Genomic DNA, 15,283 nt, shown 5'->3' with positions numbered 1-15,283 from the left:
CAGGGTTGAATTTTATCTCCAGTGAGGAAACTGGCATGATGAATTTTAGTATCTCAACTTGTGAAAGAGCAGTTGCTTTTAAGGGCCTTGGCAGTTGTTACTTTCTCTGTTTAAATGCTTATGTAACAAATGAATTAAACTGCATGTTCTCCCCAAATTGAGGGATGCAACTCAGAGAGACAAGAGACAATCTGAGAAAAGATCTTGGCATAATACCTTTAGCAGCCAAAGTTCGCGTCAGATTATCACATTAAGTGGACGCACCATTTTTTTTTGTGCAGAGCAGCATCACTGAAATGTGCTAGAAGCTGAGTCTGAGAATGGAAGTTGCATATATTAGTGGAAATTTAAATCTGGCAGATTTAAAATGCTGTCAGTTCCTGGAGGCGTATTATATTTTTTTAATACTGAAAACTTGAAAAATGTGGCTTCTGCCCTGTTTGGTTGTAAAGAAGGAAGGAAGTCACTCATGCCTTGAGTTAGAGAGTTGGGAATCTGAAATAATTGAAAATATGTAGTTGCTTGGGGAATCCTAGTATCTGCATAAAACCTTGGTGTCCACTCAGACTACATGGATTTCAAAATAATGCTTTAGCTATATATGCTTTTGAGATACAGGCTGTATTACAGTGATGGACACCCCGTAACTCTGGAACCTGATGGTGGATGACGACTGGAGGGAAGGATGTAGAATTTGAGAAGGTTGTGGGTGTGGGGATGTGAGGTTGGGCACAGCAATGAAGCCTGGTAACAGACATGGCTGTGGAAGAGGCTGTGTTCAAGTTTTGACTTCAGGTTTCACTGAAGTCGCATCAAGCGCAGCTGCAAATAAACTTTGATTGGAACTCGTTCATCTCAGGCACCATATCTGTTGAACTGAAATACAAATTTCTAAGATACAAATTCAGTCACCATTGCTGCTCACTGAATTACTTGTCTACCTATTTCTTGATTAAAATTTGCTTTAGAGGTACAAAAATCCTTATAGATTACTTTATTCATAAGGTATGTATTTGCTTCCATGGCTAACCCTAATGGAACTAGGTGATTTCAGATTTGTACCAGCTAATCACATACTTGAACCCATAAATAAAATAATTACTAGTAAAGAAATGCCAAGTCTAAGTTGGTGATTAAGAAAATTATTCCATATGCTAAGGGTTAGTCAATGGCAGTTTTATGTCTTCCCTCAATGGAACTGTTCAATAAAAGGAAAAAAAGGTATGTATTTCAAACAAAAAATAAGCATGAAAAGGAAACTAAGATACAGACAATGTGAGAATATGCAAACTGAAGTGGAACAATATAGACAAAAGGAGCCTTCAAAGTGACCAGATACCAGCTGTTCTGTAAACAGAGGAACAGCTCAGAAACCGAGGAAGCAGTATTTTCTTTCACCGATTCTTTCTGCATTATGAAAAAGCATCAGTTTCTAAGCAAAGGAACATTCAGCCTTATTGTAACAATTAGTGTCAGATCTAAAGAATGCTCTTAGAAAATCGAAATGAAAGGATACATCAGTGCAGTAGCAACTGCAGTTCTTCAGTCTTCAAAGATTGTCAGTTTTTGCATTGGAAGAGGCTTTATTGAACATGACAATATGCAGAGCACAAGTGATGTTTCCTTGGTTTCTATGAAGCAAGGAGTTATTCTCCCGCAAAACAGTGGCATGTAAATACAGTGATGGTCAGGAGATGATTTTAGGATTTTTGAAAGAATCAAATAGCAAATGGGTAATAATTCATTACTGGGGCATACAATCACTTTGAGTATGTTTATGATCTTCATTAGGCTTAGTACTCTTTAGCTGCCAGCGGTGGGAATGAACCTGTTAACTAATTCAGAGATGCACTGAGTATTTCCCGTAGAAGTAATAGCATAGCGGCTAAACAGCTACCTCTGGTTTTGAAGATGGGATGGGAAAGTATGAACAACATAAATGTCCTGTGATGCCATCTGGAACAGACACGGATGTTGCCTTGATAAAAAGGCTTCCTCCTTACCATGTCACAGAAACATCTGATGATAAAAGTATTACTGAATACATGCTTGCAAGAGCATGTAGACACACTAACTACAAGTAGGTGTGACAGCCAGGTATAAGCAGTACCTGAGGAAATTGTGACTGACATGTTTGTGGGTGGAAAAGAGACCTTTTTTGCGAAGTACCATCCTGTTCGGTATCTGTTTCTTTTGTTTGCTTGCATTTCCGCTGTATGGCATGTTATGTTCCCTTAAAAAGACATACCTGGTACAGCAGGGAGATTGGCTATTTGCCATGCCCGGCTGTTGAAGGCTCTGAGCTGAGCATGGTGGAGGTGACTGGAGGGAAGGAGGTTGTATTTCCCCTGATGTACACAAAATATGAGCATCTGGAGAAAGCTGGAGCCAGCAGAAAGAATTAGGGGAACAAGGCTAGCTGAGTCTTTGAAGCATAACTAGAAATCCCTGAGAGAGGGAGAGGACATGGAGGTAATAGAGGGAAAGAGGCTTTTCCAATTGACTGCGTGGAGTTTGATGCAATCCTGGAAGCCCTAAAAGGTTGATGCGTTGAGAGCAAAGGCCGGCTGGATGGAGAAGAGCCCGTCCTGTGAGGATGCAAGGGGAGATTTGCTTACAGGTTCTTTTTATTTCTCTCTGGCTGAGAATTTGGAGACTGGAGTTTTGATTGCAAAATCAGCAACTAAATAGGACAAAATAAAGAGCGCAGAGAAGTGAGGGAGGAGAAAATGGGAAACAAGAGGAATAGAAAGTTGCAGTAGTTTTGACTGTGTGTTTCCCGTTTCAACTACAAGAAGTTATGTAGCGAAGTTGCCAAGCTATATAGGACTTCTGTGGTGTTGATATTTGCGTAAGGTCCTGAGTATTTTAAATCTAAATTGGAGCCTTGTATCTTGAAATCCTTTAGTGTTTTTTTTGTTCTGCTCTCAGTTTGCATGTTTAAAGTACAAAATTCCTTGTGCCATGTGTACTTTGAACAGAGGATATGACAGTGCCTTTATAAAAATCTTAACTACCTTAGAGGTAGTTGCTAATATCAATTACGGGGTTTTTTTTCCTCTTTCGGTAAATGTTTTCAGGTTCCCCCAACCATATATTTCTCTAAAGTCTTACACTTCCAATGTGGAAAAGTGCTACTAAAAGTAACTGCTAAGCAAATTTATTATTATTATATGTGTATTATCATACATCTTGAACAGTGTTAAACTTGACTGCTTGTGCTTGTTACTTTGGATTGCTGATTTGCTCCTAGCTTGATTGTAATCTATTTTGTTAAATTTCTATTGCAAAAAAGCTGGTGCATGCTCTAAAACATTCACTTAACATTTAGAGATAAAAAGTGTTTGTATCTCCCAAACTTGATGAATTCTGTTTCCTAACTGACAGAGAATGCACTGTTTTTTATGGTGTATTAGATGGGAAAAGTATCTGTTTTATAAATCTTCCTATATATTTGCTACCAACAGAATGCACTGCATTTCTATCATTTATGAACTCATGGAGGGATGGTGGATATACCTTACTTGCACTGAAAGAACATCTTACTGGGATCCAATTTTCAACTTTCACATGAGAGTGAGAATCAACTGCAGGTGCAAATCAGTGAAGAAAAAAAAGAAAGAAAAAAAAGTAAAGAATTGTGAAATCTGTATGAAAGGCACAAGGAGAAGGTTAATACAGGAACTGAATGTCTAATATAGAATAATAAGAGGAAAATTTTACAAGGTAATATGCACAAATCAAACAGCAGCATCAGCCAAGTAATTTTCAGCAAGATAAGTCTCATAAACGAGTTTATCCTTTCTGAAGGTCTGATCCTATGTATGTTAACTGGGCAAAATGCCCTCTGACTTATAGAAAGTCTGAACTTTTTAGCAGTTCTTATGTGAATTTGGTCTCCCTAAGATATTTAGGTATGGTGCAATAGTATCCCTGCCTAAATCATCGTGTTCTTGCTTTTTGGGTTTTGTTAGTTGTTTCTAGAGATGTCACAGATTTGAAAAGAAGATACAAAATCTGAAAGTGAATTTCTAAGTTGAGTATCTCATTATGAGCCTCTGAGTGTATTTAGTGATACACGTAAATTTTCAGCGTTAATATAAAAGTTGCTGTATCTTTGTTAATACTATGCAAAAGCCATAGAAAATTACAAAGGCTGGCTTTTCTATATGCTATTTCTGCAATCAAGAGAACCATAATCAGGGCATACATCAGGTCTTTGGAGGGTTTTCATTGTAGTTAACAGGGGCTTTTCTTTCTCTTTAGCAAAGATTTGTAAGAACATATTAAATGTCTGTGTGGTACCCCAGACGCTCTGTTTTCTGGGGATGTGATTTTGGTGCTGCAGTAGTGAAGGGTTGAGATGATACAGTATTTTTAAGGTATTAATGGTATGCCAAATTAAAACAAGATCTTAAATCTTTACGTGACAAACTAAAATCTCTTCACTGACACTGTAGTTCTTGGTTTGCACAGTGTGAAATGCTCACTTTGGAAATTCTCAGTGAAACCTTTTTCTCAACCCAAAATTAAAATTCTCCGCTTCAAACATGGTTCTTACATTGAAGTTTAAAATTTCATGAATGTATAGAGTTTTATTGGCCTACTACTGAGCATGTTATTTGCTATACTCAGTGCATGCTAGCTGCAGCAGAGAGTGGGTGCTGTGACTCTACCATCAGTGTGAGCCAGCCTCGGCGTTGCAAGGCTGTGGTCCGTACAAGCCCCTCTCGTGTGCCTGGAGTGGGGCGCTTGGAAGGGATGGCCGGATGCCAGTCGCCCTCTCCCTGTGCCTCTGCAAGGCCACTGTGCCAAACAGTCTCGGGAAGGAGCTGCAGGTAGGCTGACCAGTGCAAAAGGAGCAGAGCAGAACTTGAGAGACTTATTTATCTGACATCAACCACTGAATCTCCATGTAAGTTTTTAAAAAGGGGGGGCAGCAGTTACTGTTAAAAACAATGCTTTCATTGGCGGTCACTTAGGTAAAGCAAGATACAGGATAAGTAAGGTTTTGAGGCGTTTTGTTTCTTTCATTTTAATCTTGATCTCCTTGTCAGTTTGGGGACTTTTGAAGACCAGAAGCAGCTCTAGTTTTGTGGGCACCTTCACCTCCAAGCTTCTTGTTAAATCAGCGAGCTGTCAAGGTGTCCACAAAACTAGACCTGCTTCTTCACAGTCTGGTTATGACTTTTGGTTTTACCTTTATGCAGAGGCAGAATAGGGTCCACCGTAGACCCAGGGCAACAACGTGATTTGGCCATGATCCTGCTTCAGCCAGGCCAGATCCCAAGAAGGCTGTGCTGGCGGCTGGTGCTGGGAGAGGGGAAGGCAGCCCGTTTCTACAGAAACAGCACTTCTGTTACAACTCCTTCCTGCCCCTCTCTTCCCTTGCTGGGGCAAACCCCTGATCCTTGTCAATGTAGTATTGTGTCTTACCCACACTGAGCTGATTCTGGTAAAGGTGTAGCTGGCTTGGATTTGAGAGGAGAGTCAAATGCAAAAGTTAGAGAAAGGGGTAAGTGTCTTCAATTTAAAAACACGTAAAAAAGTTGCATGGCCATCTGCAAACATAACTGGTACATGAATGCTTTCTGGTCCACTCTGAGTGTGTGCCTTCTGGATGCCCCTGTGCTCACTGAAGATTTACTGTTGCTGGGTGAGGCAAATGGACTTCTGAGTTTGTTTATTTTAATAGACATAATCACTATGGCTTTGCTGTTTTTATAGCTAAATAGAAGGAAGATCTCAATAGACAGAAAGTTTGCCATAGCCTAAGAGCCACACTTAGTAAGTCTGGCTGCCAAAAGGGTTTGTTTAAGCTAGAGTAACGTATTGGTAGGAGGTGGCTTTGCTTCAGTTTTACATGAAATTATTCATGTAAAAATGTCTGCTAAAGCTTAACCCTTTTCCAGTCCGTGAAGGTGGCTGTAGTCAGGTTAGATGTAGAAGTTATTCTAAAGGGTTAGTTGTTTGGGGTTTTGTGTTTTGTTTTCTTTTGTTTTGTTTTTTTTCTTTTAATTGATCTGGGTAACACTGGCCAAACAAGGTTATTTGTGAATGTTTAACTAAGTCATAGATTCGTCTCATTCTTATATTCTGACTGTGGCACTTGTGTGTTCATAAAATTCAAAAGGAAGTAACAGTCTGCTAGGAAGATAATTTGAGAAATGAATCAGAGTGACTCAAAAAGCATGTAGGTGTTAGGGTGGCAGCTAGTTTCAGTTCATATAAATACTTATTTTGATAACAAGACAAAGGAGAAAATAGAAGAAGTTTTCAAAGAATTTAAAAACAAACACGATTTCCATTGAACTGTCTTGCAAAGGAGAGGAAGGGAAATACAGTGGAATATTTTGCAAAGCAATCTACATTACAATGAAATTCTTGTTTTCAGCAGTATTAGTGTTGTAGGGTTTTTTGCAATTCCCCATATAATGTGTCAAAAGCTAGCAGCATATGCTGCAGAGTGCCAGTACTTAAGAGTATGCTATGTCAGTATACAATTACATTTTTGCTTTTTCACTTGAAAATATTTCCAGTATTTTCTCTAACTTGTTTTTTTTACTTTTTTTTTCTCACAAGGCACCAAATATTGGTTTTGAACTGTGTGTATTTTCTGTTAAAATGTGATGTTTTCCTTGTGTCTTCCTAACACTGAATTAAGCATGATTTGTGCATGGGATGTTTCAGTATGCTAATACTGTTATTGCATTTTAACTGATACAGTTTTATGAAAAGGTCTGTATGTGTCTTATTACTCATTTCTTAAGGAGTTATATACTAGCAATTAAACAAAAGCAATACTTGTAAAACATTGTTATATATGTAAGTTAACGTAATCATAGACTAGTTTGGATTGGAAGGGACCTTTAAAGATCATCTAGTCCAACCCCCCTGCCGTGGGCAGGGACATCTTTCACTAGATTAAGTTGCTCAAAGGCCCATCCAGCCTGACTTTGAAAACTCCCAATGATGGGGCAATAGATAAGTGGGTGATCCCACTTACCTATGTTTGCAACAAAGTTATAAGATAATACTTGTTATTGTAAAATTATACACTTCAGAACCATAAGAAAAAAATAAAAATAAGGCAACGATTTGATACGAATTTAAAATTTTCAGGTGTTGTAACTTTGAGAAGTACTAGGTCAGACAAAACTGCTGTGATTGTATTTAAAGCTCACTGTATTTCATTTGCTGACACTTCGAGAAAAAATGCTTAAAGTCCCTTTCATGGACCTATAATATATTAAATATTTATTTTCTTAAAATGTAAATGTGCATGTTAATGAGAAATGATTGGGAAATCTATTATGAAAACCTGTCTCTTGAATATGTGGTTCTGCCTATAGTTTAGCATATGAATTTGACCCAGCTAAAAATAGTCCTGGACCCGGGCCCGCTCCTGTTGGCGAAAGTATTCTTGTTGTCTTGGGTCAGGGGGAAATGGGAGCCACCATGAGTTCACGTGCCACTTCAAACAGTCCAAATTTCCGTCTGAGCAAAGCCAGCATTTAATTTGTATTTGTTTCTAGGCCCAAGATCATGTGGGTGTTGGTCCTCTGGCCATTGCAGTGATAATCCATTTGCCATTAACTGGACTTTGGTTCAAAAATATTGCATGTTTAATAAGAATCATAAAGCAGGCTGGTTCTCCAGTACACGGTGCTGTAACAGAAAGATAATGGGCTACAAGAGAGATTAATAAGATTTTTGAACTGCAAAAGTGTTAAGTCAGTTTAAATCTATTGGTTAAGCTGCTCAAAACTGGTAATGCATTAATCTTGAGCTGTGGTGTGTGAGCACAGCCGTTGCTGGCGTGCATTAAGACATCTACATGATCACCTTGTGCTTAGCTCTTTTTCAGACTGAGTTAGCAGTAGCAGTCCCCTAAGTCTTACTTAAGGTAAAATATGCAGAAGATGGGCTAACGAAGCATATGCAGTGACTCTCAGTAGCAGGTGTCTGGTTTTACCTGCTTTACGGATACCAGGACTACAAATTAGGGATGGCTATGGCTGTCTGTTTCTTCTGCCATAGAGCCATCCGTCTCAGTTTGGACTCTTGAGCCTGGTTTCACCCTCCTTCTGCTGGTGGATCTGACTGACTTCCACCCCTGTAAGGACTGCAAAAGCCTCACTCAGTGGTGGTTGTGAATCTTAGCTTGACTATTCCCATGCTTTTGCACTTTTTGCATTTCAGGTTAATGCAGTTAAAACCCCAAGTGAAAAGCACTGCTACGGTCTGTTTAACTGGTGTAAAGGTCTTCTAGTCCAGAAGTGGCATGTCATTTAGAAATTCGTTTGATGGTTATTTACTTCAATGGTTTTGAAAATGACAGTGTTGTTTGTTTGTTTGTTTTTTTCTCATTCTTTTTGAACCCCTGTTTTATATGTGTGTGGTTTTTTGTTTTGGTTTTTTTTTTCCTCTGCCTAGACCTGGTTAACCATTTCTGTGAACAGGTCCTCAATTTTTTACTTTGTCCCTACTTTCCTGTCGTAGCCCCATCTTCCCCTGGTGTCGACTCCGTACCCTTACAGCGCACAGGCAGTCAACACGGCACACAGAACGCAACAGCGACCTTCCAGAGGGCCAGCTATGCGGCCGGCCCAGCCTCCAATTACGCAGACCCCTACCGACAGCTGCAGTATTGTCCTTCTGTTGAATCACCATACAGCAAATCTGGGCCAGCCATCCCACCTGAAGGGACCTTGGCTAGGTCACCTTCCATTGATAGCATTCAGAAAGATCCCAGGTGGGTGAAACCTTCATTGTCTACTATTTCTTGCTCGTGCAGAGGTTTGTCATTGCGGTTTGCTTTGTATGTTTCTGCTGTTGAATATCAAAAAACCAACAACAAAAAAAAAAGTGGTTGTACATGAAAGATGGTGTTTGCATAACAGCTTTGTCCTAATGCTTTACCTTGGAAGGCTCTCGTGAGCTCTTCTGTGAAATGAAATTATAGGTGTGGTCTTGAATATGTGTGTTTAGCCTGCTTTCAGTAGCGCCACCCCTCAAAAGCTTATGAAAAGTAATTTTCTCTGAAAATGGGAGGAAGGGTATGACTGTTTTGAGTCTGTGACCATTGTGGATTGAATTTTCAAGTTGCTCCTTGGGCAGAAGTTGTTACAGTTCTTAGTTTGCAGTTAATATTCATAAAAGCTGCAGAAAAGGATATTCTGGTATTGGGCAATGAGACTGAGCAATGTGGAAGCAACACGTAATCAGGCTTACACTTCACCCTGTGTGTTGTGCAGGCTTCCAATGCCAGTACGTGGTAACAGAATGTATGTATTACAGCTTTGCAGAAATGGTTGTTACTGTGCATGCTTTTTAAATATATAGCAAAACTTCTAATGTTGCTGTGAGGCATGACCATCCTCATACCTAGGGAAGGTGCAAGGAGGAAACTTTATAGCCATACATACCCCAAGCAGGCAGATGGATCAGAGAGAGTTTTCTAGCAAATGATTTGACTTCCATGATAACAACAGTGGAAATGCTAGCTGCAATCCTCAATCCGCTTGGTGATTTTGTTCAGTTTTCTGATGGAAAAGAAAGCAAGTCTGTTTGGTAACTGAAGTTTAAACTTGTTGAAAGTGTTAATTTATACAAGGTTTTTCTATGGCAGATGGTGTGATGTATTTATTTATTTTTGCTATGTGTAATTTAATGATAGGAGAGCCCGAAAATTTGCCCCCGACAAAAATGCTGGAGGTGTTTAAGCAACAATTTGAAAAGACTTCTTTCCCTGGATTAAAAACCAAATACTCACAACCTGATCTCTCTACTTGTTTAGCGTTATAGCATTTCTCTGTGTCTCTCCAGCCAGGAACACAACGGCAGCTAAATTTTATGGCACATCAGAAACATCACTGCTTGCAGCTACTTCTGCCATTGCAGAGTTTTACTTGTTGAGAAAACTTATGTCTTCAAACTTTTTTTTTTTCTTTAGCTTTTCCTCTAGAAATTTGAAAAAATATAAATTGAATTCCTCCCCTTCTTCCCCCTGCCTCAGAGCAAACACTAGTAACCAGAAGAAAAAAGTCTTTTTCTGGAACCTTGGTATTTTGATATGTTTGTATTCCATAATATAAAAGCCCATGGAGGAAAAAGAGCTTTGCTTTGTAATTGTCTCATGTTCAGACTTAAAGAAAATTACATTAGGAGTGCACTAAACCAGAGGAGAAATGACTGTAATCTGTATGAAATGTTCTTAAGAGAAGCATGACGATGTTGAAGACACTATTCCCTGTAGACAGGAAAGACATATTTACAGTATCTCTACAGGTCCTAGACATAATATCTTTTTAAGAAAAGGTTATTTCTGTTTAGTTGCTCTGCTATCACTTTGCAACTGTTAGTCAGTTAACGTATAGGATATGTGCTTATAAAAGAAGATTTTCTCTTGCAAATTTTTCATTTGCCTGCTTTTTGGTTCTTTCTCATCTTGTGATACCATTTGTGCATTTATGAGTATTGATTTCTGTAGGTAAAGTAGGAGCGAGCAGCTGTCCAGGTATAAATTGAACTTCATAAACTCTTTAGAGGGGAACATTAAATATTATTACTAATTACTATTAGATGGATTGGGATTTTGCACAAAATAACTTTTACAAAAGAGGTTTGCCTTACTCTTAATCTCATTCATTTGATCTGTGGACTGGGCGTGGTGTCTCTTAGTATTGCTGCCCTTACTTGTTGGTTCAAATAATTCTTACAAAGAAATGTCAGAAGCACACCTGATTATGTTATGCCTTAGTCCCCAGAAGCTATAGTCCACCTAGGCAGACTGGCTTGTGAAACTTATCTGTGGCCTACAGCAGTTGCTAATCATTGAGCTGTTGGAAAGACATTGAAAAATTGGAAGGAGTTTGGAGAAAAGCAACAAAAGCAATCCGGAGACTTTTAACATGTTGATTTCTATGGATAGATTACAAAAATGTGGATGAATGACAAGTGTGGAAAGGAGGGGACAGAAGACTTTCCAGATGCTTGAAAAATTATGGAAGGACAGAAACTATTTAGGGTAGCACATGGGAGGTATAATTAGAAGTACTGGCTTTAATTAGGAAAAGGAAAACGTGGCCCAAATACAAGAAAGACTTTCAACGGCTGTGTTAAGTTGCATTGTATTCCTCAAAGGGTTACACAGCAAAAAAAAAAATAAACATGTTGGTCAGCAAATGGACTTTGTCAACTGATAAGTTTTAAGTTTCCTTACAGACCTGTTGCTGCTTCGGTTGTGTCGTGGTTTAACCCCAGTCAGCAACCCAGCACCATGCAGCCGTTTCCCCCTCCCCCTCCCAGTGGGGTGAGGAGGAGGAAAGCAAAGGAAAAAAAAGTAAAACTCGTGGGTTGAAATAAGAACAGTTTAATAACTAAAGTAAAATATAATACTAACAATAGTAATAATGAAATATAATAATAATAGTAATGAAAAGGAATACAACAAAAAAAGGAGGGGGGGGGGGGGGGGGGGGGGGGGGGGGGGGGGGGGGGGGGGGGGGGGGGGGGGGAGGAAAAAAACCAGTGATGCACAATGCAATTGCTCACCACCCGCTGACCGATGCTCAGTTAGTTCCCGAACCGCGATCCGCGCCTCCCGGCCAGCTCCCCCCTGTTTATATACTGGGCATGACGTTCCATGGTATGGAATACCCCTTTGGCTAGTTCAGGTCAGCTGCCCCGGCTCTGCTCCCTCCCAGCTTCTTGCACACCTGCTTGCTGGCAGAGCATGGGAAACTGAAAAGTCCTTGGCTTAAGATAAGCGCTACTTAGCAACAACTAAAACCTCAGAGTGTTATCAACATCATTCTCACACTAAATCCAAAACACAGCACTGTACCAGCTACTAAAAAGAAAGTTAACTCTGTCCCAGCCGAAACCAGGACAGGTTGGCTGGTTGATTGGGGTTTTTTTGTGACTGACACGAATCATGGAGGAGAGTGGCAGGCATCATTTTCAGATGCTGAGCCTACCTGTCCAACCAGAGGTCCAAACAAAGGCCCACTGGCAGAGGAAAATCTGCAAGACAAAAGCACACTAATTGCAGGCTTTTGATTAGCATCAGCTCAAGATGAGAAATAGATACCCAGAAGAGAACGTACTCATCGTAATAAGCAATTAGAGTTCCTAAAACTGAACATTATTTTCTGGAATCTTCAGTTCAGGCAGAATTTCCATCTGAAGTCCCAGAAAAATGGTTGGCAGGCACTGATGTAGTAGGTTGGCAGGCACTGATGTAGTTGACAATTTTTTCCATTGTCTTCACCGTGTAGTTTGGATTACTAATACTCCAGTTTTACATACGTGTTCTGAGCTGACACTTGGCAAATGAAATTTTAGCTCAACATCTGTTCTGCATCATCCAACTGTCATAAAATACAGTTTAATGTTCATTAACTTAAAGTTTAGGACAAAAACTTTTTAAAAAGTATCAAGATAGTTATTATAAAGTTTGTGGTGGGGATAACTTAATTTATGCAGGTAGACTGTTAGCTGATACGAGCTCATATAACAGGTAGTAAAAACTATATACATCTATACTGGCGGAGAGTCTGAGGCTTTGTTATTTAAAAAGGAAATAAGCCCCTTGTCACCTGTCAGAAATAAAACTGAAGTTCTGCATATGGAAAAGTTGAATATCAAAGATAATTTATAGATTGATTCTTCAGAGCATTCTTTTATGTTTACTTCATGTCAAAAAAGGAAGAGAAATATGCAGTAGGGCTGTGATATAAACTGTTTTATGCCATAAGCTCTTATATGAAAAAGTGGCATAGGGAGGGAGGGAAAGAATACAATATTTATTTTCTAATTATTGTCTTGCTTTTGGTTCCTACTGAACTGTGAATGAGAGAAGTCATGAGTATTTTAAAGTATCAGAAATATATGTTCATGGGATATTTTCCAGCCTACTTTCATTTCAGAAAGATTAATGTGTCTCTTGGCACCAGCAAATTATCTAAGGTTTGTCTATTCCTAGACTTTAGAGGAACTGGGGAGCCCTAGAAATAGAAATGCCGGTATCCAATTGTCAGTCTGTGTGCCTTCCAATTTTTATGCCAAAATACGAACCTGACAAATGTGTGTAAATTACTTAATTTTTGAGTTTTTAACCTGCTAAGAAACCATGTACATGTACTGCTGCTGGTAAATCACACCTGCTGCATAACAGATGAAAAATATGTAATTTTCACATCCTTCAGTTAAATACATACCAATGAAGTTTAGCAGTAACAGTGGTTTTGCTTGTTTATGGACTCACTGTGTCTGGTTTGATGGGTTGAGTCAACAAGTTTCCTTCATTGTTTAGTGACTTCTCTTCTCTTCTTACCTGTTTTTATTTACACGCCGGTATACACACATCTTCTTCTCCTGCAAAGAAGCTGGCAAGAAGCTGAGTTAACAGCAAGAATTATGTGGAATGCACTCCATTAAGGCTGTCAGAATGAATTTCAGAGTTCAAATGTCCATTTTCATATTGCATTGAATTATATTGATCTACACTTAGAATTTTCTTTTATGGCATCCCCTTTCCCAATATGTGTGTTTCAGAACCTTTTAAACTATTATTCAGAAGAAATGGGGTAATTTGGTGAAGGAAGTTGTAAAGTGTTCATTCTTCGTTATAGAGCAGACTGCAATAATGACCAGGCTCTTGTTTTAAAAACAACCAACCAACAAGAACAAAAACAACCAAAACCCACTAGCAGTAGAATCATGTTGCAACTTTACAAGAAAACAACATTTTTAAAACCAGCTGTCTTGTAGTGGTTCTCACCTTTAGAACTGTCTGGGTATAGGTCAGCATAGAGACAGAGTTTTCCAGGTACTGCATGATTTAACTATAATACCCTGAGATGTTTCTGCTCTCTCCTGTGCTTTCAGAGTCAACTTTCTATTTCATTACCTCTGCTGGCATTGATTTCCTCCTAAGTAGAAGATGATGGTGCTGTCTATCTTCTAAACTTTGAAATTGGCTTTCTTTCCACTTAGGAAATAAATTAGATGAGAACATTTTATGTGAACTGTAAGTTTCAAAACTCATCTTTCTTTTCCCCCCCTTTTTTTTTTCTTTCCCCCCCCTTTTTTTTTTTCTTTCCCCCCCTTTTTTTTTTCTTTCCCCCCTTTTTTTTTTCTTTCCCCCCCTTTTTTTTTTTCTTTCCCCCCCTTTTTTTTTTCTTTCCCCCCTTTTTTTTTTCTTTCCCCCCTTTTTTTTTCTTTCCCCCCCTTTTTTTTTTTCTTTCCCCCCCTTTTTTTTTTCTTTCCCCCCTTTTTTTTTTCTTTCCCCCCCTTTTTTTTTTTCTTTCCCCCCCTTTTTTTTTTCTTCCCCCCCTTTTTTTTCTTCCCCCCCCCTTTTTTTTCTCCCCCCCCCTTTTTTTTCTCCCCCCCCCCTTTTTTTTCTCCCCCCCCCTTTTTTTTCTCCCCCCCCCTTTTTTTTTCTCCCCCCCCCTTTTTTTTCTCCCCCCCCCTTTTTTTTTTCTCCCCCCCCTTTTTTTTTCTCCCCCCCCTTTTTTTTCTCCCCCCCCCTTTTTTTTCTCCCCCCCTTTTTTTTCTCCCCCCCCTTTTTTTTCTCCCCCCCCTTTTTTTTTCTCCCCCCCTTTTTTTTCTCCCCCCCCTTTTTTTTCTCCCCCCCCTTTTTTTTCTCCCCCCCCTTTTTTTTCTCCCCCCCCTTTTTTTTCTCCCCCCCCCTTTTTTTTCTCCCCCCCCTTTTTTTTCTCCCCCCCCTTTTTTTTCTCCCCCCCCTTTTTTTTCTCCCCCCCCCTTTTTTTTCTCCCCCCCCCTTTTTTTTCTCCCCCCCCTTTTTTTTTCTCCCCCCCCTTTTTTTTCTCCCCCCCCCTTTTTTTTCTCTTTTTTTTTCTCCCCCCCCTTTTTTTTCTCCCCCCCCCTTTTTTTTCTCCCCCCCCCTTTTTTTTTCTCCCCCCCCTTTTTTTTCTCCCCCCCCCTTTTTTTTCTCCCCCCCCCTTTTTTTTCTCCCCCCCCCTTTTTTTTTCTCCCCCCCCCTTTTTTTTCTCCCCCCCCCTTTTTTTTCTCCCCCCCCTTTTTTTTCTCCCCCCCTTTTTTTTCTCCCCCCCCCCTTTTTTTTCTCCCCCCCCCCTTTTTTTTTTTCTTTTCCCCCCTTTTTTTTTTCTTTCCAAAAATATGCTCCATTTGCAAAATACAAGCTAGAGAGCTTTCTTTTTCTGTAGGAAAAGTGATAGAAGTAAGATAAAATCTAGATAAATTTCTGTGCTCCAGTAAAACTGCTTATGAGATTAGCACACAGAGTTTGGAACAT

The 15,283-nt window shown here is 39.5% G+C and overlaps 1 protein-coding gene across 2 annotated transcripts in view; it reads left to right on the top strand.

Moving 5' to 3' along the window:
- The window catches only part of CTNND2 (catenin delta 2), a 700,253-nt gene that overhangs the window by 430,744 nt on the left and 254,226 nt on the right, over positions 1–15,283 (top strand). For both annotated transcript variants that reach the window (XM_050891195.1, XM_050891194.1), the window contains exon 9: positions 8,503–8,755. In XM_050891195.1, coding sequence (XP_050747152.1) covers positions 8,503–8,755 — 253 coding nt within the window. The remainder of the gene's footprint in view (positions 1–8,502; positions 8,756–15,283) is intronic.

This window comes from Gymnogyps californianus, chromosome 2 (genome assembly GCF_018139145.2).
Source record: "Gymnogyps californianus isolate 813 chromosome 2, ASM1813914v2, whole genome shotgun sequence".
Classification (NCBI taxonomy): Eukaryota; Metazoa; Chordata; class Aves; order Accipitriformes; family Cathartidae; genus Gymnogyps; species Gymnogyps californianus.
The sequence above is the reverse complement of the archived record's forward strand: the minus strand, read 5'-3'. Positions and strand labels throughout refer to the sequence as shown.